This window comes from Ochotona curzoniae, unplaced genomic scaffold, assembly GCF_017591425.1.
Source record: "Ochotona curzoniae isolate NIBS_2020 unplaced genomic scaffold, NIBS_Ocur_1.0 contig_1274, whole genome shotgun sequence".
Lineage (NCBI taxonomy): Eukaryota > Metazoa > Chordata > Mammalia > Lagomorpha > Ochotonidae > Ochotona > Ochotona curzoniae.
Genome location: NW_024465023.1, coordinates 16,184,941 through 16,208,563, shown reverse-complemented (window position 1 = coordinate 16,208,563; position 23,623 = coordinate 16,184,941). Strand labels below are relative to the sequence as shown.

At 42.4% G+C, this 23,623-nt stretch overlaps 1 protein-coding gene across 1 annotated transcript in view; it reads right to left on the bottom strand.

Moving 5' to 3' along the window:
- SRPX (sushi repeat containing protein X-linked) overlaps positions 1-23,623 on the bottom strand; it is a 75,862-nt gene that overhangs the window by 20,462 nt on the left and 31,777 nt on the right. Inside the window, exons 2-4 of the mRNA XM_041001886.1 lie at positions 12,360-12,419; positions 7,084-7,275; positions 4,365-4,541 (exon numbers count right to left, since the gene is read on the bottom strand). Of these exons, the coding sequence (XP_040857820.1) occupies positions 4,365-4,541; positions 7,084-7,275; positions 12,360-12,419 (429 nt within the window). The remainder of the gene's footprint in view (positions 1-4,364; positions 4,542-7,083; positions 7,276-12,359; positions 12,420-23,623) is intronic.

The following is a 23,623-nucleotide window of genomic DNA, read 5'->3' as shown; positions in this document are numbered from 1 at the left end:
CCACAGAACTGACCACCTCAGAGTGAAAAGTAAGCCTGGTGTTCTCTTTTCCCTCTTGGTCTAGAAGAGAACTGGGATGACTTTCTCAGCACTCAGCACAACTCTGGCCAAGATACCCTGGTCAAGGTTGTGTGGCAATCTGGGAACTGCTTGGCCACCACGTGTCAGTTCCTAAAATAGGCTGACACTATGAGCTGTGTTCAAGGTCCCCCTAACCCAGCCAACATACAAAGACATTGATTAAACTACTTTAATACACTCAAAGCCAAAAGAATTAAATGATACCCCTGGAATAAAATTCACTAAGGACAAACTCCAGTTTCTCTGTCATCAAAAATAAAAAGATTAAGCTCCAAGCTCTCCTGTAGCTCACTGCACCCCTTTTTGCCACTCTCCCCTAATTACATGTAGAATTTCCCTTCCCCCATGTATGCCTGAAACTTGTTCTGACAAACTGTAAGAGAAACCCCTTGAAATAGGGGCTCATTTCATAGTTCCTTCTCTCTCTGTCCAGGAAGGTATAAGACCCATGCGGTGCAGCTTTAAGGCATGCTTGTTGCTTTCTGAAAGCCACTGGCAATTTCTTTCCATTGTTGCACACAATTTGGAAATCTAACCAGCATGATCCCTAGAGAGCTCTGCCAAGCTTGCTTAGCAGAAACAAATGTGAGCTTCTCCTCTCCTCCCACCAGCACCTCTGCCCCCTTCCAATATGAGGGAGGAGAGATTCTACGTTGGTTTAGTTTTTGCTTTTACGGAGCTGACCCGTGCATCCCAAGTCACAGGGAGCATCTCTGAGGTTTCAATCTGACCATCAAGTGTTAGGCCACATCCAGAAAGATAGACAAGATTGTCTGGGTGCTCTCCCAGCACAAGAGTCATTCCACACTGCTTAACCAGGACCACTCTGTCATGTTTTCTTCAAGGAGGACTACCCGACTTAAGACAAGTGTAAAACTTCACAAAAGGTTGCTGTTGGTTCATGGTTGTTCTGTTATTTCTCCTCTGTTGCCAGGTCTGAAAGTCTCAAAATTAATAGAGGTCCCTTTACCATCTGGGTGCTAGAAAGGTTTGCTGGTGGAGGCACTCTTTAGAGATTGGAAGGCAGGAAGGAGGCAGAAGTTTTCAAGCTTTTGATAGCAACTTTAATGAGGATTTTAAGGCCTCCTGACTTATCATTAATGTGGCAGCTACAGAAATGTCAGTGTCAGGGTGGGATCACAGACACTGGGACTATTTTGTTGTTGTTGTTCCTCCAGCTCTTCCTAAAGCTTTGCTATCAGCTTCCAGTATTAAATTCTCCACCACCACCCTATTTGAAATAGTCAGCATGGTTTCTTTCTAGTTTCCCGATTACTAACTGATATGAATACCTATCTAAAACTAGAAGAGAAAGCCCAGAGTAAACCTGCGTTTCATGTAATGCAGGATTAATTATGTTATTCAAATACAATGTATAATGACTCAGATATATAAGGGTCTTTGGTCACATCTTCAGCCTTGTCCCTTGGCCATTGCTCATTTGTCAGTCCCATGCAGAATGACAGTGGCTGATGGGAAGATGGTAGCCGACGGTGCCCTCATGAAGTCATGCCTAAGCCTGAGCCCAGAGGTTTTGCCTCCCATCTATCCCAAAGAGTAGCCTCAGATTGTAGTCTTTGTCATTGAAGTATCCACCCCAGACATTGAAGAGTCAAGAGGTCCTGGAGGAGAAGCACATTAGCAGCCTGAGCTCCATGCTCAATGTCAATATGGGCAAATACAAGTAGGGCAGGAGCCAGATCCCTATGATCTTAGCACCTTACAATAAGAACAATTCCTGGATTCGGAGAGTTCAAGTTTGAGAACCTAGAGATGTAGCTCCAGTTTGGCTCTATGGAACTGCAAGCAGGAAAGTAGCTTCTTATGCATCATCTGCAAAATGGTGAGTATACTAGAATGCTCTCTAAGGGCAAGTCCTGGCCACTTAAACAATTTTTATGTAAATGGTCCTCCAAAACAGTGGTTCTTGAACCGCTTGGAGGATATTCAAAATATCTCTATATCTCTATATCCCAGTGCCTGAAGATTCAGATTGTAGTGGCAGCAAGTGTTGAAAACCACTGCCCTTAAGAGATGCCCCCTCAATATTCAAATGGCAATATCAAGCCCCTGGGGATCTTATTTAGCTGTGGATTTTGATTTGTGAAGTTTGGGGTGAATCCCAAGATCTTATATCTTTAATATGTTACCTCTTGGTTGCTGATGCTGCTGGGTCCAGGATACTATTTTGAGTATAAAGGTGCTAAAAGTTCCTCTCAAACTAGAATACCCTGGTGGACTAGTGAAAACACAGATTTCTAAGCCTCACCCTGAGTTTTCATTCATTTTTGTCTTGGATGCAGGAGTGGTGTTGACAATTTGCTCCTGAACCAGTGGTTCTCTATGGAGTGTCAGTCTCCCCCCAACTCACCAATATCACTGATCACGTCTGAAAATATTTTTGATTGTCACAAGGGGTGCGAGGGTAATGGAAGGGAAGGTGAGCAAACCAGCCAGTGCAAACATCTGTGGAATAATAGCCGAGAATTCTGCTAAACATCCTACAGAGAACAATGATCTGGCCCTGAGCATGCACACAAACCAGGGATAGGGGCAGGCCTGTGGGGATAACTGGGGTCAGTCTGACTATGCCATGGCACCTGCTGGTATGCATGAGGACCAGATCTGTGGCAGGCTGGTTGGGCTGGATCACAGCACCCATCAGTTTTTGTGGATATGTGGTTGGAGAGTAGAATTTACCAGGCAGCTGCATTCATTGCTATGTGCATTGGCAGGTGCAGGTGACAGACTGAAACTGACCCTGCACTGGCTGGTGCTAACACGAGTCAAGTCTGACATCACCCCACATGAGGATCCTTGGGGGACTCCCCAGCTAGACTGCTGGACTAATATCCTGGCCACAGAAAAAAAATCACAGGATATGTGGCCCACCCTTAGAGTGCATGTATCAGTACTGAGCCTCTTCAGTTGCTGAGGCCTGTGCAGTAGAAAGCATGTCCAGATGCACAAGGGAGACATGACAGCCCACTCATGTAGGCCAGCAAGGAATGCCAACTGCCTCGTCAGAGGAGGGAAAGCAGAACAGCTTGGACAATTCTCCTGGCCAAGCTTTGCAGCATATTTCTGGGTCTATGGAAGCACTAAGGTGGACTTTGTCAGCCAATAGACCTTGGAAAGATTTTCTCAACCCTGTAGCAACAAAACTTCTCAGAACTATCAAAACCACTCAAACGGTACCCTCAGAACATTCCTCCCCACAATGGAGGGCTCTAAGGTGTCATCAAATGACTGTCCCCCATCCCTGGGCAGAGATGTAGTTTGACAGCAAGGAGCAGCCTCCTCCCCTGCGAACATAGGAGGAAAAAAATGAAAACTGAAACATCTGTTCCTCCCACGTTCCTCCACACCTGATCCTCCCCATCCTAAGCGGAGGCCCACATGGGCGTGCATCCTTCTCAACTATATAAACAATATTAAAAAGAAAATTAAAAATTGAATTACCTGGCCCTGAATGTGTATCATGCCAGAGCGTAGAAACCTTGCTCTAGAACATAATGTTAAGGAAGTTCAGGCCCCTGCCCAGAGCTGCTGAGTTAGAATATACAGCTTTATCCAGGACCCCAGATGAGTCCTGCACAGAGGAAAGTGTGAGAAGCCTGAGATCACTGGCTCTGGACTTGGGCACCTCAGAATCCCTTAAAAGGCTCGTTCGAATGCAAAGTACCAGGTCCCACAGCAAGAGTTTCTGATTCAGCAGGTAGGTGGGAAGGAGGTGATGATGCCTTCCAAACAGTTCCCAAGAGATACTGCAGCTCTGCTCTCAGAACCACACTGTGTGAACCACCCTCTGCCCGGCAGACCCAGAGTAAGATAAAACCCCCTGCCTCCTACATGCTTAGCTAATTAAATGTTTGCTGAGTTTTAGAGTCAAGGACAAAGGAACTAGGTCTGTCAGCTGAAAGACACATGGATGCTTTCTGCAGGACTGACCCTGCAAATGTCAATAACTCCATTTAGTGATACGAAACAGAGCCCTGAAATACAGTGGTAGCTGGGAGCTGCCAGAGCTGCCTCCATTGCAAGACAAGAAAGAGTTCAAAGTCAAGGGGAAGCCATTAGCGGTCAGAGATGTCAGCCTTCAAATAGAGACTGAGGCAGGGTCTCCAGCTGAGCCAGAGAGAGACAGCAAAGACCAGAGTCCTGAGAACAAGCTGGGTACTTCTGCTTTTCCTGTGCAATCTCGGCTGTCTTTAAATCTACCACAGCAATACCACTGTCTCTTCCAAAGTCAGTGGTGTCAGAGGGCTGGGGCATTTTCTTACCCACACAGGAGGCTGGTGGGCCACTCCAGGCCTTACTGTCCAGACACGTGACCGTCCTCTCCCCTTTCAATGTGTATCCTGGTGAGCAGTAATATTCACAGCGGGAGTTAAAGTAGGCTCCATCTACACATTTGAACCCTCCATTGGCTGGCATGGCAAGGGTAGGACATCGCTTTTCTGAAAAAGACCAAAAAAAAAAAATCAAATTTCTTGTTGTTGCTAAAACCTATGGAGACTCAGGGTCCAGAAACTACGAAAACAAAGTAAAAAGTTAACTTAACATGTGAATGGTACTGGTATTATGGCACAGTGGGTTAGAGCTCTGCCTAATAAAAAGCATCCGATAAAGGTGTGATTCAGGTTCCAGCTGCTCCACTTCTGATTCAGCTCCCTGTTCATGTGCCTGGGAAAACAGTGGAAGATGGCCCAAGTGCTTGGGTCCCTATTCCCATGTAGGAGACCCAGATGAGATTCCAGGCTTCTGGCTTTGATCACGTCCAGCCCTGGACATTGTGGTCATATGTCTCTTTCTCTTTCCTCTGCTCCTCACTCTGTAAATAAATTGTTTTTTTTTAAGGTGAAACCAGAGAAACAATGGGGTATTATATGTCACACAGAAGAGGTGGAAAGCTTGGACTGGCATCCCAGCAAGGCCACGGTCTTTGGGTGTGTTCTCCAGAAACAGATCTTGAGAAGGATATGTGCACAAGTGGTTTAAGCAACCATGATGTGGGAAATGAGGCATGTAGCAGTACAGGGGAGAGAAATGAGTCATGCAAGGTGGGATCAATGAATTGATTCCAGGCCAAGCCAGCCACAGTGGGGTTTCACACTCAGGGTAGCCTGGGGCAGCACCGACAGATCACAGCCTATCTTGTCCCCAGACAAGGAAGCTGGGTTTTCATAATCCTTTACCAGTCACTTAGAGCACTTTTGCAGACTGCCTACAGGAGATGCTTTCCCCTGTAAGAAAAAAGAGAAGAATTCTCCAAAGGGGTAGACTTCCTTCTACTATAGAAAGTGGAAAGCACAAGTTCAAAAGTAAAACGCTGAGAAGCTAGCAACTGGATACACAGAACTTGTAAAAGGGCACCAGACAGACTGGGATGGAACCACTGCGGTCATTCTGTTGCATAGTCTGGACCACATGACTGTAGTCCCAAGCCTCACCTGCCCCAACAATGAAGCTGAAGTAACGGCCATCACATGTCTTTGCAGCAAAACTGAGTTGTGCAAAGCACTTGGCAAATGAATTGGTGCTTCATAAGTGCTGGCTGTTTTGGAAAAACAAAGGCCTCTATGATGTGTTTTGACAGCATCTGATCACTTGCAGTTTTCTACATGAGATCTGACTTATTGCGAGGCTAAAAGCAAGTCCCTGAAATGCTCTCTCTCTCTTTCTCTTCTTTTAAGTGTCATTTACTTATTTGAGAGGCAGAGAGCACAAGAGAAACAGCGAGAACATACACTTTTATTCACTAGTTCATATTATAACTGCCATGAGCTGGAAACTTGAGCTGGGAATTTAATTCGGGTCTCCTACATGAGTGGCATGGACTTAATTACTTCACTGGGGCATCACTGTGGCCTCCCAGGATCTGAATTAACCAGAAGCAGGAATCAGGAGCTGAAGGTGGGAGCTGAACCAAGAGCCTGCAATGTGGAACACATGCATCTTTTTAAAAAAAAAAAAAGATTTATTTTTATTAGAAAAGCAGATTTACAGAGGGATGGAGAGACAGAGAAAAAGATATTCCATCTGCTGGTTCACTCCCCAAATGGCCACAATGGCCAGAGCTGAGCCAATCCAAAGCCAGGAACCAGGAGTTTCTTCCAGGTCTCCCACATGGGTGCAAGGTCCCAAGGCTTTGGACCATCCTTGACCACTTTCCCAGGTGATAAGCAAGGAGCTGGATGGAAAATGAAGCAGCAGTGACCTGAATCAACACCCATATGGGATCCTGGCATGTGTAAGGCAAGGATTTAGCCACTGAGCCATCCGGCCAGGCCCATTTTTAAAAAGTTATTTATTTTTATTTGAAGGGCAGATTTTACACAGAGAAGGCATTTCCATCTGCTGGTTCACTCCCCAAGTGGCCACAATGGCCAGAGTTGAGCCCATCTGAAGCCAGGAGCCTGGAGCTCCTTCCTTGTCTCTCACATAGGTGCAAGGTCCCAAGTCTTTGGGTCATTCATCAGGCATACTTCCTTTTATGGAAAAAAGCTTCGCTCCTTCAGTGACTGTCTTATTTCTCCCTGGGCCCCATTACTTGTTAGAGCACTTGTTTTATTTGTTTGTGCTGCTTATTCTGTTTCATTTTGTAGGAAGGGTTGCTTCTTTCATCTGCTATGAACCCTTCAGTAGACCCTGTCTTAACCTGGTTTAAGGTTCACACTCTGCCCTGCCCTCTCTGATGCTGCTCCGCGAAATGCAGTCATCACACAGAAGCTGTGCAAGGCTTTGGTTTCTAAGCCCCTAGAACATCTTCAGGACGCAACACTTCCTGAACAGACATTGCCTAGCTGCCGAACAAATCTCATCTTTGCCCCCTTCCAGCTGATCACACCTTCTTTCGGAAAGGAGAAGAAACCACACTTTGGAAACCCCACTGGCTTCTGCACACAAGAGATGTTCTTTGCATTAACATTTAGATCTCTGAACAACAGAAATTTGCTCCTGATCGTCCCCAAGAACCCAACGCAAGGCTGTGATACTCACGTTTGCAGATGACTTTGTCAGACCACCGCTTGTTTGACTGGCAGACCAGCTGGGAAGAGCCATGCAGCTCATAGCCCTTCTGGCAGCGAATGTCACATCTGGAGCCCAAGGCTGTTTTGTAGTATCCTCCTTGGGGGGCCCTGCAGTATACATCTCCATACTTCACCTTGACAGGGGAGCACCAAGGGGTGTCTACAGACAGCAGAAACAATGGAGGGAAGAAGTAAGAGGCGATACCTTCAGAAAATACCTTACATTCATATCCTTACTCCCTCAGCCCCAGAGACTGACTGCATTTCAGATATTTGGAATGCCACATCATGCCCATTTTGTAAAAGGTCTCTCCGAGTGGGGAAATTATGGTTATGGAGTAGGTGTCAGACATAGAGTAATATGAATCTGAGTTCTTCAGAAAATGGCTGTGTGATGTTGGATAAATTACTCAAGCTCTCGAGTCTGACACCTATGCTAATGCCATAAGTCCACCATACAAGTTAGGACTAAAAAACACATGTCAAGCACCTTGCAAAGTGCCTAATACAGCAACTGTTCAACAAATATGGAGTTTCATTGCTACTGGTTTTTTTTTAGTATTTCCTTAGATATATTACTCTCTGGAAGACAACAGGTAGTACTGTGAACCCTAACCCTAACCATTCTTACATAGCGAGAGTGTCAACTGCTTAACTTGGATTTCTTCTCAAATGTGTTCATATTCTCTGTAAAGCACAGTAATCTGAATGAAGCTACACTTTCCAGGTTTCTTATAGAAGGTATCAACCCTGGTTGAAGTCACAGAACAATTGCTCTCCATAGGGAATTAGCCCCTCCATTTTCAGATGCTCCCCACCATTCACTATTTGGAAAGTGACAGACTCCCCAGATGGCATAGATGCAAGGCGTTTTGTTGTTGGCTTCGCAGTTGCCCAGAACACATCTATGATGGCACTAATAAATCAGAGCCTTTCCCCTGCTGTGTCTTTGGAAAGCACTCTCTGAAATCCATATAATAGGATATGGTTAGCTCCCTGATGGGGAAGCTCCCATAGCAACCACTGCACCGATTTGCAACAAGTGATGGGGACCACTGACAACTCCTGCAATCCTAAACAGCAGCCACTTCCACCGCAGCACCTGTGCCGTCAGTGAGTGGGCCAAGTGCGCCATCATGTGGTCATGAAGGAGGACACATCCTGTTACTTTTTTTCTGACGCTGTTCTCAGTCATGAAAACTATGTCATGTTCACATCTTGTGAACAAATTGCCTTCAATTTTTTCAATGCTGTGATTTCATATTCCTTTTTGCTAGTTTTTTCTTTCTTTAATTCTTCTTTCGTTTTCTAATACTTCCTTTATAAAACACTTGAAGGTAGCAGAACTCAACTGCAATGTCTTGGATATTTGAATAAAAATAATAGCCTGATAGCATCATGTAGAGATGATTCAGTCCAGCTATATGCATGGAAATTCACATCAGGCCCACAGCCCTTCCTAGAAAAGTTTCCTTCCTCCTAGGTTTACATACATACCTTGTAAATACTCAAACTAGCATGTATTTATTTGAAAGGCAAATCAATAGAATCTTCCATCTGCTGGTTCATTTGCCAAATGGACACAACAGATTATGCTCAGTCAAGCTGAAGCCAAGAGCCAGAAATTGTATCCTAAACACATGGATATCAGCTGCCCATGGACTTGGGTCATTTCTGTTGCTTTCCCAGGCCCATTAGCAGGGAGCTGGGTCTGAAGCAGAAAGATCAAGACTCAAAAACGGGTGCTCTCTTATGAGCTGCTAGCACTGCAAGCAGTGGTCTAACCTTAGTTACACTTTTAAATGAGATAAATCTGGATTATGAAGTAAGCTAGGAAGGAACATACGTATCTCCACCATGTTGTTCTTAGTGTAAAATTCTTTGGGCCAATTTTAAGTGTTTTATTTGGTTCTTTCTCTGGTGATGGCTCCAGATGGATTATGCAGCTAGGAAAAATTGAGATTACACTTAAGTGTCTGCTTAATACTGCCAAGCTATACCTATTTCTCTATACTCAATATTCTCTAAATCCTGGAAAGAGCCACAGATATGTAATACTAAGATGAGACTGGGAATTGGAACCCCCTGGTTTCTGGGTCTCTGAGAGGGATATTCCTCTCCATTCCTCTCTTTTTGCCTTTGTAACAGAGGAGATCAATTTACCTCTTCACTTTTATCATCTCTCACCTCTTTCTTTCCAACTGCCCCACTGCTTTCTTTCCTAATTTTCCTATCTCCTTTGTTCCAATTCTAGAATGTAATGTCCCTGCACGTTTCAATCTCTGGCCTTCCTTTGCTCTTGCCAGTTGGATCCACTGCCTATCTCCCCAACACCTGTCTGGACTGTGGTACCCTGACTGAGGACTGAGCACATTCCAGAGAGAGGAAACGGGCATCCTCTCCTTGGAGGTAGCAAAGGGATAATGAAGTGTGAGTGAATATGGCAACCACAACATGGTTGCTGAAAACATAGTGAGGCATGGGCTATGGTATATGGACATTGGGGCAGAGATTCAAGACTGCTGGATACACATCCTAACTCTAGCTCTTCCAAAGGAACCCTAAATAATTGTTTAAGTATGGGGGGGAGATTCAGGAGTGAATTAGAAGATTATCAAATCCCATGTAGCCTTCAAGTTGTAGGATTCAAACTTTGTCTCACTCCTCTCCAGTCCACTATGCATTCCCCACCCTCCTCCTCACTTCCCCTTCCTCTTCCCTCCAGCTGAAGGCAGTGCTTTTGTCATTCTGGGTTTTGATGACAGTTGCACCAGCTTCCAAAACAGAAAAATGTCCAATTTTGCACTTATTTATCGCTCACATGAAACCACACTCTGGCTTCAGGATTTTGCCATACACACATAGGAGGGAAATTATAGAGTGAACTAGTTTGAAGCAGCATTCTCATAATTCTTAGCATAGATTATGGCTCTTATCTCCAGAAATATAAACATCTAAGACAAAAACAGGTGTGCTAGAGAATGACCTGCACGTAGCTGACCTGACTTAGCTTCATATTCTAAAGCTCTAATTCTCCTAGTAGCACTGGCTACACACCCAAAAGCAGTACTGTTTGTCAGCATGTGGGGGGCGGGCTGGGGTCTTGTTTTCATTTAGTTTCAAAACGAATTCTTTTGGATTTCCTCCCAAGGCAAATCTTTAGAAGATATTTTGACAGTTAAACGGTTCTGCAGTAATAGTAATTAAAATGTCAGGGGATAATTTGAATTTAAAGGGCACACTTGTTAAAGTGAATTAACAAAATGCTTCCCATAAAGGTTTAGAAACAGGAAGTGTTTGTGCTGCTTCATTTTAGACAGCATTTACTAAGGGGGAATCTAAAGTTCTTTTCCATCCCCTTGAGTCAATGGAGAAGGCATTGCTATAAACTGAAGTTCCTGGGATAGGAAGATTTAAGCAACAGACGAAGGAGATGTCCCTTAGCAAAATTCCAGATATGAGCCGAAACACCTGTCAGACTCAGGGTGATATTTTCCATTTATGTGGCTCTGAGCAAGTCACCTTCCATCCGTAATCCTCGCTTCTTCCATCCATAAACAGGGGACAATACCAAGTTATCTCTACATGTCTTCTGCCTTCCTTCACTGTGAAAATATCATGGTATGCCAAGGAAAAGAATATTAAATGATACCTTCTATGTACTGGGAACATTATAAATGGCAGAAAAGTTTCCATTTTTAAACTTAAGATTAATTTCATTCAATTCAAGAACACTTTGTAGACCCTGCCAAACACTATACAGGGTCCCTGTGAATCTAGAGATAAACCCCTTGTGAATAACAGTTGGCCCCTAAGTTTTAAAACTAAGAAATTGTAAACATTTTTGATTGCATAAACTTCAGATATATGTTTTGATACACATATACACTGTGGAATAACCATAGGTAAACAACTTAACTGATAGTGAAAATAATCTTTTAAGAGATTACTTGGACATTCATGGAAAAAAACACATATTTTAGCCATCTTGTCTTCTTCCCACCTTGCAATGTTGTGAGTTGAGGACGAATGCTGAAAACAGTGACTTGAGGACACTGGGCACCTCTACTGTAGATATAAAAGGTCACCTCTGCATATGCAAGCTACAAAAAGATTTTCCAACAAGAGACTCAGGAAAGAAATAGGGACTTTTAGAAATCAGAACATCTCCTCGTCCTCAGCGTCTGATTGACAAGTTTGTGCTTTGCTTGATTAGTTCCTGGAGTTAAGAAGATAGGATCTATAGATAGCAATTGAGTGCTTTCATTCACATGTGATCCCTGCTGGGGGACACATCCAGATGTAGGCACCAGGCATCAGTCATACCATTAGAAGATGATTCAATTATGTGAAAAACTACTGGAGAACACCATACAGTCAAAGGTTACCCACTGCTACACAGATTTTCCTACTCCACAGACCTATCACAACAGAGCATAGACAAATTTCCTGGACAAAATGCCACCACCAAATTTTTTATTAGCCAATTTTCCTCAAGCTGTTTAAACACAGTAAGAACAAGACCCAGAAAAAAAGCATCTAAATTTACCTTCATCTTTTCCAGGACTCCCTAAGCTTCAGAGAACTGTTGGGCTAGCAGAAATGTGTCTGGACACTTACCTGAGCCTGCACAGAAGTTTCTTGATTGGGATTTTTATACCTACTTGTGGAGGTGGAAGGAGAGATTGTGGGAAATGATCAAAAGATGGACTCATCCCATTAAGTTTCAATTGAACAACACACTTCACTGTTCATTTAGGAGTCATTGTGGGCTCAAGAAAGAGTACGATGAAATAAGCTTATGAAAATCAAGTTTTCTCATCCTCCATTCATCTCAGGACATTAGCAGCTCTGGTCCAGATGTGACCTTAGACTGTTCACTCTGAACAACTATGGCTGTAATGTATGAATCAGGCAGAACTCACAGCTTGATTTTCACTTCATCTGCTACAGCTTGCCTTTGCACAAGTAAAGGTAGCAAAGAAACTTATGAGAATAAAATGACCATTGGGGTGCTGAAAGATAGCACTTCAGAGATTTCCAAATGCTTTTTTTGATTTTCTTTTTGTTTCTTTTTTTTTTAATGGGAGCATATGTATATTTATTTTAAAATGTTTTCTTTGATGGACAGCTAGAAATTAAATGTGTTGTTTGGTCACTTTATTTTAGTCTGCTCCATAGAGCAAAAAAGACAGTTCTCCTGGCATTAGCAAGTCCCTGTTAGCACATAAGCAAAGCATTCACCTTTATATCTAGTGTGGGGATATCCGGCTTCATCATCTTCTAACGGTGAGTCTCCCGATCCTACAATAAAAACAAAACAGAAACTGCAGCAAGAAAAGCCACATTATAGGGATGCGTACTTCAAAGCATTGGTTTGGCATAGTACATGCAAGAGGCGCAATGAGAATGCAGAACCAGGAGCAAAAGCTTCTATGCCCACTCTTGAAAGGACAGGGGACCTCTCAGAGTGAACCTGGCTGGACTGAGGTTGCAAGAGTCAATCAAAATAAGCCTCATACTGCTTTGGAATGACCATAAGCCAAGTGAAATTTGGGAATAGGGAAAAGACAGCCAACTTCACTCTGAGATCAAGATGCCAAAATCTATAAACAGTAAATGCAGTAAAATGTGTATGACTCAGACACAGATCACAGTTGCTCCAGCTGTTAGAGAAACCCCAAAGAAAGTGTTTATGGCACCCGAAAACTGGCTCATCTTGCAAAATGGATTTGGGTGGAAGAAATGTCTTAAGGTTAATCAATAAAGTAGTGCAAAACTGCTTGAATTTGTAGGACCTGAATGTTGAAACAGATATTCTAGAGAGCTGAATGTTGATTTTAAAAATCTCATCAAGTCATGGCTAAAAACGAGTTTTTAAAGTAAGTCCTCATACCCTTAAACATCACACGTTAAGAGAGAAACTTTGAATATCCTTTTTAAATGTATTTGGAAGTTGAAGAATTGTTTTTAAAATATTAAATCTTGAATTCCACAGATCAGCAGATCCTTAAACTTTGAAACAGCACCAGGTCCCAGATCTGCCTCTCAGCTTCATAGTCTGGTCCCTAATCCCAGAGCTAGCACTACCTTGATCACACATCGATTTGCAGGTACCTGCAACCATGACACACAAGGACACTCTGCAATGTGATATTATTCAAATCCCCATGCAGAATTAGCTGAAAAGTGATGGTCTCAGTCTCCACTGCACTGGTGTTCTGGATGAGAGATAGAGTACAGAAGTTGAAAGCGGGGAGATCGTGATGGCTGCATTGTGTCGGAAAAGACCCCAACTCCCACCAGAGAAGCCCAAGTCTGTTCTTCCCTGTTACAGAGTTCTTCACTTGGTCTCTGGCTATCCAAACTTGTGCAAAATTACAAATGAGTCATTATTCCATGCCAAAAATTGAATAATGCAACAACCAAAGGCTATGTTCAAATCCAAAGGCTATGTTCAAAGGCTATGTTCAAATCCCTTAAGCTCAGCATTCTATTTCTATGAGTCTATTATAAGGAAACAATACAACTGTATGCGACTCTTCAATCATCTGAATTAAATATAAATGCAAATAAGACACAGGAGTGGAAAACTCCCTTAACCCCTCAATACATATACATATACACATAATCACACACATCTTAAAACACACCTTTTCCCCTCAACTGTCATCCTGCTTCATTTGTATATACGGTTATTATGAATGATTATTCATTTCATTCCAAGATGCACAGATGACAGCTGGCACAGCCTCTAGCACCTTGTCTCTAGTCTTCCTACAGCTGAGGGGGAGGAGTCCAAAAAAAAATTAGGAGAACTATAAATACATGTTAATTGTTTGAAGTATCATCCACTTCAAAACTGATTTTATTAGACATTTCAAGTGGTTCTGAAACACTGTGAGCATGAAAATGCACTTTGAATAAACAGTCATCAAAGCAAAAATCCCAAGCTATTTAGTACGGGTTGCTTCTCTCCTCAGGAGCCTATAATTCCCCACGCTGGGGTCCTGGGCTAGGTTAGCAGACATTCCTGCAGATGCTGGGAAGCACAAGCAGCTGCCTTGCGCTGTCTTGAAAGTGTATTTCTCATGGTCAAAGATGGCCTGTGGGTGTGACTGACCTTTTCTATGTCAAACAAAGTGACCCAAAAGCCAAGAGTCATAGTTCTCAGTGGGCTTGTGAATGCTGAGCAGGGCAGCCCCAGGCCCCAGCCACCTCATCTCCCCCTGAATGCGTCAGCTTCACTGTCCGCAAGTGCTCAGTATTGACTATCTGCTATCAAGAATTCTCATGTCTTGGTGCCTGTGCATAACATTCTAGCTAAACTAGACTTTCAGTCCTTAAGAGAAGACATTTTGTTATGTATGCATTAGAAAAGTGTTCAACTTACATGGCCTACTGTCCAAAGCTTAGACAAGGAAACCCCAAAAAGATATTTTAAGAAAATATGATGGAGGGAGGGTGGTGCAGTAGAGTAGCAAGCTAATCCTCCATCTGCAGTGTCAGCCTCCCATTTGGGTACTGGTTCACGCCCTGGCTGCTCCATTTCTAATCCACCTCCATGCTTATGGCCTAGGAAAGCAGTAGAGGATTGCCCAAGTCCTTGGACCCCTGCACCTTTGTGGAGACCTGGAGGAAGCTCTTGGCTGCTGACTCCTGGTTTTAGATCAGCTCAGATTCTGCCACTGCAGCCATATGGGGAGTGAAGCAGCAGCTGGAAGTTCCTTTTCTCTGCATCTTCTTCTCTCTCTGTAAAATTTTCCTTTCAAACAAAAATGAATTTTTCAGGAAAAAAAGATATGAGAAGCTTTCTATCATAGATTCTTCATAGAATAAAGTATCATATGTGTAAATATGTATGAAGGAGCTATGCTAACCATAGCCTCATGATATTCATTTCCAGAATCTTCCATATGCCTGCTTCTCTGTATTTGAGAAACTGAAAGCTTGAAAAGCACAATTTCTAACCTCATCCCTCTGTTGTAATGTACTTACTTCAGAAATTTAGAAAATGAAACAGAAGGAATCATTTTTTCCACAGTTGTGTATGCAGGAAGTGGGTGTCAGTGGATGTGAGCATTGGCAACAGTGGGCTACCATAACTACTGCCCCCTTAACAAATTTGTGGGATAGAGAGGAAGTGATCTTGGCAATAGTGGTAGTCATAACATGACTAGTTTTTCTAATCTAGGTGTTAGGAGTAGTTTCTGGATTCTGGATTGAAAACGCGGTGTCATTTAACCTCAACACAGACTTTCTGCTTTCCATCATTCTAGTTCTTCTGATCTTATATCTTATTAAATTTCTTAAATCAAATTCATTTTGTTTAAATACCAAGAAAGAATTCTGTCTCCTACATTAAATGCTGACAGATATTTAAGCAGCCCAATTAGAAAGGAGCGTATAGTTTTAGCACTTTTCTCTTGTTAACCTGACATTATCCTGACAGAGTGCACACTTCTACTCGTTCACAAGTTTCTCGAAGATGGCAAAAAGATCCTTTTATATGGATATGAGAAAGAAGGGAAAAAAAACTATTAAAGGCTAAATTTGATTCTATGTCCTAATTGGAATAGCTCCTCAGTTAAATGCAAGATAGTTTCTGAGCTACTGAATCCACAAAAGCAAGAAAGGAAAACACACATTGGATGCCTATGATATGTACTATGAGGCAATTTCTATGCAATATCTCATTTAATCTACATAATGACCATGGCAAGTGAATAGTATTATCTTAGATCTACAAGTAGGGATGCCAAGCCGCAAAAGTCTTACACTATCTGACCAGGATAAAGAAGTTAGTAAATGGTAAATTAAGGATTCATGTCTAGTCTGCCCAACTCATCCATGATACCCTTTCTACTTTACATTTTACTGTCTTCCGCTCCTGCATTTTCAAACAAATGAGATAGTAAGTTTTGGGATCATTGATAGGAAAACATTGCAATCACCAGGCTTCCATGGGAGAGTTGGTCCTGAAAAAGCAGACTAAAGAAAATCTATGTGGCTGAAGCTGTTGATTGCTTGTCTGGCATCCACCTTCCCTTTCTTCTTACTGGAAGATCAGCAGATTATGTTCATCAGTAACATATTCCTCCCTAGAGGGCGAGCCGTAATGATTCTAAGTAAAGCATTCATTTCCTTCTGCCAATAACTCTTCCAGGGAGACACATGCAACTCAGTATTGGGCAATGACAAGTACAAAAAAAATGGATTTTGAGGGAGTAGACTTAAGGGAAAGATTCTTTCCCCTTCAGAAAAAATAGAAGACGACTTTGTCTTTTTTTGCACTTCCCAGATCAGGCTATCAAGTAAGGATGGCTGAAGTTGCAGCAATTTTCAGGCACACATAAAGTAAGGTGCCTCAGGATTAAAACTTTTCAGCCAAGATCAGTGGAGTTAACAGAGTAAAAGAACCTCAAGTCTTTGATGTCCTAACCAGTGTAAATCAGCCTTAGGCATCTTCTCACCTGTGGATCAACCAAAAATATCCTTTGGTAAGTAGAGCTGCGCGTCACTTGCAGCTGAATACATAAATGCATATACAAGTTCATGAACTCTCTCTTGTCTAGTATGGATAGGAAATATAAAGAAGTGAAAGAAAATAAATAGGTATTAGCTGGGACTCCCAGAGAATTCCCTGTTTATATTCAAAACTTCTACATCAGCTTCTAAAAAACTATGACAAGTCTACAAAATGGACATGCTCAACAACACAGAAAGATCAAAGACAGACTTGTTTAAGTTCAGTAGACTATACTTACCAAAGCAGCAAAAGGGAATGTTTTCTAAAGCTTTAAAACCAAAATAATAATAACAATAATAAGAGTATAGAGAATGAGGAGGGGAGGTCTCTTAGTAAACTCATTATTTCCAATAGACAGTCCCTTTGGGATACTATTAATTGAAATTTTGTTGTAACAAACCATTAATCAGCCCGCATATGGTTCAGATTATCACTCTTTGGGAAGAATGCTTTGGTGAGTCTTCCACACAAACACAAATTCTGCGTTGGCTCAGAAATCAGAAACGCAGAGTCATTTCGAATTCTGTCCCTCGGGCCCGGCGCAGTGGCACAGTGATTAAGGTCCTCGCCTTGCACGCCCGGGATCCCATATGGGCGCCGGCTCTATCCTGGCAGCCCTGCTTCCCTTCCAGCTCCCTGCCTGTGGCCCGGAAAGCAGTGGAGGAGGGCCCAAAGCTTTGGGACTCTGCACCCGCGTGGGACACCCAGAAGAGGCTCCTGGCTTTGGATCGGCATAGCATCGGCCCGTTGCGCTCACTTGGGGAGTGAATCATTGGACAGAAGATCTTCCTCTCTGTCTCTCCTCTCTGTATATCTGCCTTTCCAATAAAAAAAATAATAAACATAAATCTTAAAAAAAAAAAAAAAGAATTCTGTCCGTCAGCCATACCTAGAGCCAATCCCAATATAGTTCTTCCTGTGATTCTTGGTCAAAAGGATGAGAATGACAGTGATTGAGACCACTTTGAAAAGCTAAAGTTGTGCCCAGTGCAATGGCTCAGTGACTAAATTTTTGCCTTTGAACCACAGGGAATCCATATGGGTCCCAGTTTGTATCCTGGCTGGTCCACTTCACATCCAGATCCCTTTGTGGCCTGGGAAATCAATGAAGGATGACCCAAAGCCTTGTGACCCTGTACCTGCCGGGGAGAACCAGAAGAAGCTCCTGTCTCCTGGCTTCAGATCAGCTTAGCTAAGGCCACTGCGGCTACTTGGGGAGTGAACCAGTGGATGAAAGATTTTTCTCTTTGTCTCGTCTTCTCTATAAATCTGCCTTTCCAAGAAAAATAAATCTTGAAAAACGCAAAGAAAAGGTAAAGGATTTTTTTTTTTAAAGTTCACCTTGTTTCTTCCTTCAAATTGAAGATGTTTTAAGATCTAAAATAGATCTGGGTATAGTGGTAGTAATCTGCTTTTCTCTGATTTGTCCATGACACAAATATGTCCCATGAAACACCAAACAGGTATTGAGTTTCCTCAACTTTTCATAGCTATCCTTTCTTACATTTTGAACAGCATCAGAATTAGATATCCATCTCTACCACAATTATATGATCTTGAGTGGGAAGCCATTTATCTTTTCTGTGTGTCTGAGCTTGCTCATCTGTGAAGTGGAGTGACAGTGTAAAGGGGAATGATATAGGTTTTCAAATTATTTTCCCTTTGGACAAGCCTATCTTTAATCTTTGATTGGGAAAACTATAGTCAAATCAACTTGCCCTCTGTATTAGTTCATTTTCTCATACTATAATGAAATGCCTGAGGTTGTATACTTTATAAGTAACAGAGGTTTATTGGGCCCCGTTTTGAAAGCTGAAAGTCCAAGCAGAAAGATGCTGGCTCTGGTTAGGGCTTCCCTTGACTTCATCACCACATGGCAGCATTGCAGAACTGTGACAGAGAAATGGCAAATGGCAAGACAAGAAGCCAGAACATGAGAAGGAAGAAGACTTATCCTTTTGTTACAACTCTCTTGGAAGAACAAGGATCTTATGAGAGATCCCTTCATCCCCTCTAAGGGCAGTGCTCCCAGTGTCCTCTCACCGGGTTCTACCTCAAATGCACAATCTCCCAACACCACGTGGCACTTTGGGGACCCAGCTTCTGACAAACAACCCCTTCTGGAAAAACCACATCCAAATTATTGTACCCACATCTTTCTCCAGATAACAACAAGCAATTAACACAGTGCATCACTTTCAAACCTGTCAGTCATTCATATCCTCTGCCTCTTTTAGGTACTCAGAATGATCTCATGAAGTTAGTATCATTCAGTGAGTAAAACGTAAACCTGGAGAAGGCAGCAACATTTTGCTACCTTATTCAGGACTTCATTCTCAGTTCAAATTAGGAAGTGAATCTCAGTCACACCAAAAAAATAAGGATTGAATTTTTCTGACCTAATTCTTATGCAATTTCATAACCTGAGATATTTGCTTTTGTCTTCAGACCTTTGCGTGACCTGCGTTTCCCCTCTGTTCAGTCCTTGTCCCTGTCCTCCATCCCTCCTGTTCTTTACACTTGCCCTACTCGGATACTTGGGAAGTGATCTTGATGAACATGACAAACTGATGAAGCAAGCTCAACACTGTGAGGCTGGGCAACGATTGTGTTTAAGCTTAGCTGGGTTTTTTGTTTATTTTTATAACTTACTAGATTTCAGTAGTTTACACTACTTTTGCAATAAATCCATACAAGACCTAACAGTTACCTTTGTTTCTTATTGTGTGCATATAAACTAATACCAAAAATTAGGCATGCAGCTTTCATCTCCTGACATAGCCTCTAACATGCACAAAATGCTACAAATCTGATCAAATATGTTTATAAAGGTATTTTGCATGATATCAATTTTGTGTGGCCTCATTGTATGTCAGCAAAAAAAAATCAGAATTCATTTTAAACATGTGTTTCAAAGCCCACCTCCTTCAGTTTGTCTTTTAAAATCATTACTTTAAATTCCATGTCATTAATATTCTCAGTTACCCTTGTTGAATCCGCATTGGCCTCCTATTTAGATTTTTAGAAGTAACTGCCAGATGTGTGTAGGCGCTGTCTTTCCAGCTAGATATTAAACCCTTTGGGGAATATCACTGGAAATTCCTTTTCTTATTGCCCTGGGGAAACTAACAAAGATACCCGCTCATGTTCACAAAGAGGCCTGCAGAAAGGGTCTTCCTCTGAGATGCTACCTACTGCCTTACTCATCTTCTAAAGCTGTTCCACCAGCAACAAAATGGAGACACCCAACTGCCTCAGAGAAGGCTGTACTTACAGAAACAAATACTGTATTTATGGTTCAGAAAAGCTGCCCAAATAAAGCTGTGACTGGGATATGGTCTTTGGCAGCAAACCAGTAGTGTCATTTATAAAATTTTGGCACATCATGGCAAAACTGAGAATAACTGTATTCAGGGAAGAGAGGTACTAAGAAAACAGAATGAAATCACTGCAGTGTTTCCTGAGAATGTGAGGCAACGAGGCTCTAATTGACAGCTGTAGAATATTTATATTTCAATCCACTAGATTAAATGGTGGGGAGAAAGGGAGGATACTTGGGGGAAAAAAAAGATGCTTCTAGAAAAATAGCCCTGAAATATCATGAGAGTGTCCATAAGGTCTGGCCAGCTGAAACCTAAGGTTTCTCCCTTCCGGAACATTTTCTAGTTTCCCAACAGAGAACAGAATACCAGCACTCAAGGTTGCAAACTTGTACTTCGCTTGAAGTCTTTCATGGGAGGATTTCTTTAGCCAGCTCTGGTAGAAAACTTGGACTTCTCTACTTGAAAGCTTCCATTTTGCATTCAGTGTTTCTGGAGTGACTGTCACAACATTACCTACATCAGGTACTGTTATCTTCAGCAGGAGAGTCAATAAGGGAAATAAGGGAGAACTAAACTGAGGGCAATTCTGGATTTTACAAGGATAATCTGCAGGTCTTGTGCAGCAACTGTTGAGGGATGTTGAACTCCAGCAAACAGTGCCCAGTGCTACTGCATTCATTTTTGTTTTAAGGATTTATTTATCTTTATCTAAGGCAAAGTGAGAGAGAGAGAGAGAGAGAGAGAGAGAGAGAGAGAGAGAAAGAGAGAGAGAGAGAGAGAGAGAGACCTTCTATCCACTTGTTCATACCCCCAAATGGCCACAACAGGCAAGCCTTGGCCAGGCTGAAGCCAAGAACCAGGAACAACTTTTGGGGCTCCTACATGGATGGCACAAGTGTAAGTACTTATGTCATCTTCCATTGTTCTACCAGGCGCATTAGCAGGGAACTAGATCTGAAACAGAGCAAACAGGACACCAACTGGTGCCCATATGTGATGTAGGCAATGTAAGTAGTGGCCTAAAATCCACTGTGCCACAACACTAGCACCAGTGTCACCATTTTCAAGGTATAATGGGCCCAGAGAAACAGTATGCCTCCTTTTAGAGAATTGCATTATTCCCCGTGTCACCCACTTGGGGAATGAATATGAGTTTATCCTCTCCCTGACCACAGGAATGATCACATGAACCCAGCTGGGAAAATCAGATCCTTAGGAGGAATTTTTTTTCCCTTGTGGTAATATAAGGAAAATGTGAACTGTTGAGTTGCCAATGGCAAAGGTTAAGTCTCAGAGAGAATGCCAATCTGAGAGGGTGAAATAATCAAAGAAAAGCAGAAACAAAACTGAAAAACAGAGATATCACCCAGTACTTGGATTCTTGCTTTCAGTACTCCGCTCCAGTAGCGTACCCTTGCCATAAAACAATCACCTCCACCCACTGCCTTTCCAAAAGCTAGTTCAAGATCCTTTTCCTAGCCTGTGCTGTCAGGGGTTCTGACTTGAATAGTAGACCATCCATTCCCATTTTAATCAAGTGAATGCCTAAAACATATGGCAGGACATCTGGTTTGGGATAAGAAATCAGTCTCAGTGCATCACCACTAATGCCCTATTTCAAAACTAACTCAGATTTAAAACACATTAATGAGCTGTTTCATAAATTTAGCAGGATCAGCTTTCTTTTTAATAAAACACATTTAATTGGAATAGGAAAAATGGTAAATACAATACACTGCACATAGTTTATTAATGCACTGATCTTTTAGCATAGCAATGTTCATATTGCTCCATGAAACTTACTTCAGTTCTATAATACACATATACCTATACCATATTTCATAAACCATAACCGCATTTTTTAAAAAAAATCTATTCTCTGAACTCAGGCTGACTTATTAATCAACAAAATGACATAGTTTAATTGACCTCAGTTTCTTTCTTAGTAATATCTAAATTAATGGTGACTCTGATAACTGATGGATATGCAGGGTTCATGTATGTGTGCATTCTGGATTATACTGTTAAATACGTTTGTATTAATTTTTTAAAGTATTTATTGAGTCTGGAGTTGCAAAATGGGTTAAGCCATCACCTGGGACATAACTGTCCCCATATGAGCACTGATTTTTATTTCAGCTGCTTCACGTCTGATGCAGCTGCTTAGTGGCATGAAAAAAATAGCAGATAATGGTTGAAGTACCTGGGCCCCTGGCAGCCATGTGTAAGATCCTGATTCTTGGGCCCAGCGCGGTGTGGCCTAGCAGCTTAAGTCCTTGCCTTGAACACGCCCAGGATCCCATATGGGCGCCAGTTCTAATCCCAGCAGCTCCACTTCCCATCCAGCTCCCTGCTTGTGGCCTAGGAAAGCAGTCGAGTATGGCCCAAAGCTTTGGGACCCTGCACCTGCGAGGGAGACCCAGAGGAAGTTCCTGGATCCTAGCTTCGGATCGGCACAGCACCGGCCATTGTGCTCACTTGGGGAGTGAATCATCGGACGGAAGATCTTCCTCTCTGTCTCTCCTCCTCTCTGTATATCTGACTTTGCAATAAAATAAATCTTTTTAAAAAAGATCCTGATTCTTGCATCTGTTGGTTCACTCCCCAAATGGCTACAAAGGCTGCAGCTGGGCCAGATTGAAGACAGGAGCCTGGACTCTCCAGCATGGGTAGCAAGAGCAAAGTTCTTGGGCCATTGGCTGCTGCCTTCTCAAGCACATTAGCATGCAGCTGGATCAGAGGTAGGACAGCTGATATTCAAACTGGATCTCAGATACAGGATGCAGGTATACAGATACAGATGCTCTTATGGTGAAGGCCTAACCTGCCGCATTACAATGCCATCCCTCTTCTTAACATATGTTAAAATTTTTGAATTAACATAAAATGCCTGTGCATTTTATGGCATACACAGCAATATTCATTTTATGAAAAAGACTTATCTATTTGAAAATCAGTTTGAGACAGAGAGATCTTCAATCTGCTGGTTCACTGCCCCAGGAACCAGGAGCTTCTTCTGGGTCTCCCACATAAGTGATAGGAGCCCAAGCTCTAGGCCATCTTTCCCAGGCCACTATCAGGGAGCTGGACCGGAAGCAGAGCAGCCAGGACAGGAACAAGCCCTTAACTGGATGCCAGCATCACAAGCCATTGCATTACTTGCTACACCACAATGCCAGCCCCATATACTGTGGTATTCCAGCAGATACAACATAAAAAACACATATGAAAAAATTAGCCCTTCTGTTTCCTGGGTTGCAGTCAGTAGTTACTCTACTCTCCTATGGAATAGCAGGATCCATTATTTTCAGCTCCATTCTGGCACACAGTGTGAAATCCACAAGCAACTCCTATACTCCTCCAGGCCTCTGGTAATCCTCCTTTTGTGTTCACATCAAATATAAGCACTTCCACTTGTGACAGAAAACAGGCAGTATTTGCCCTTCTCTGTCTGGCTATTATCCAAATGACCAAAATAAATACTCGCAAATATTTTGAGAAACTAGAATCCTAATGCATTGTTGACATGAATGCAAATTAGCACAGCCATTATAGAGAACTGCATGGAGGTTTCTCAAAAAAACTAAAAACAGATCTACCAAACAAGCCAATTATCCCACTTCTGGGTGTATATCCAAACAAAATGAACTCACCTT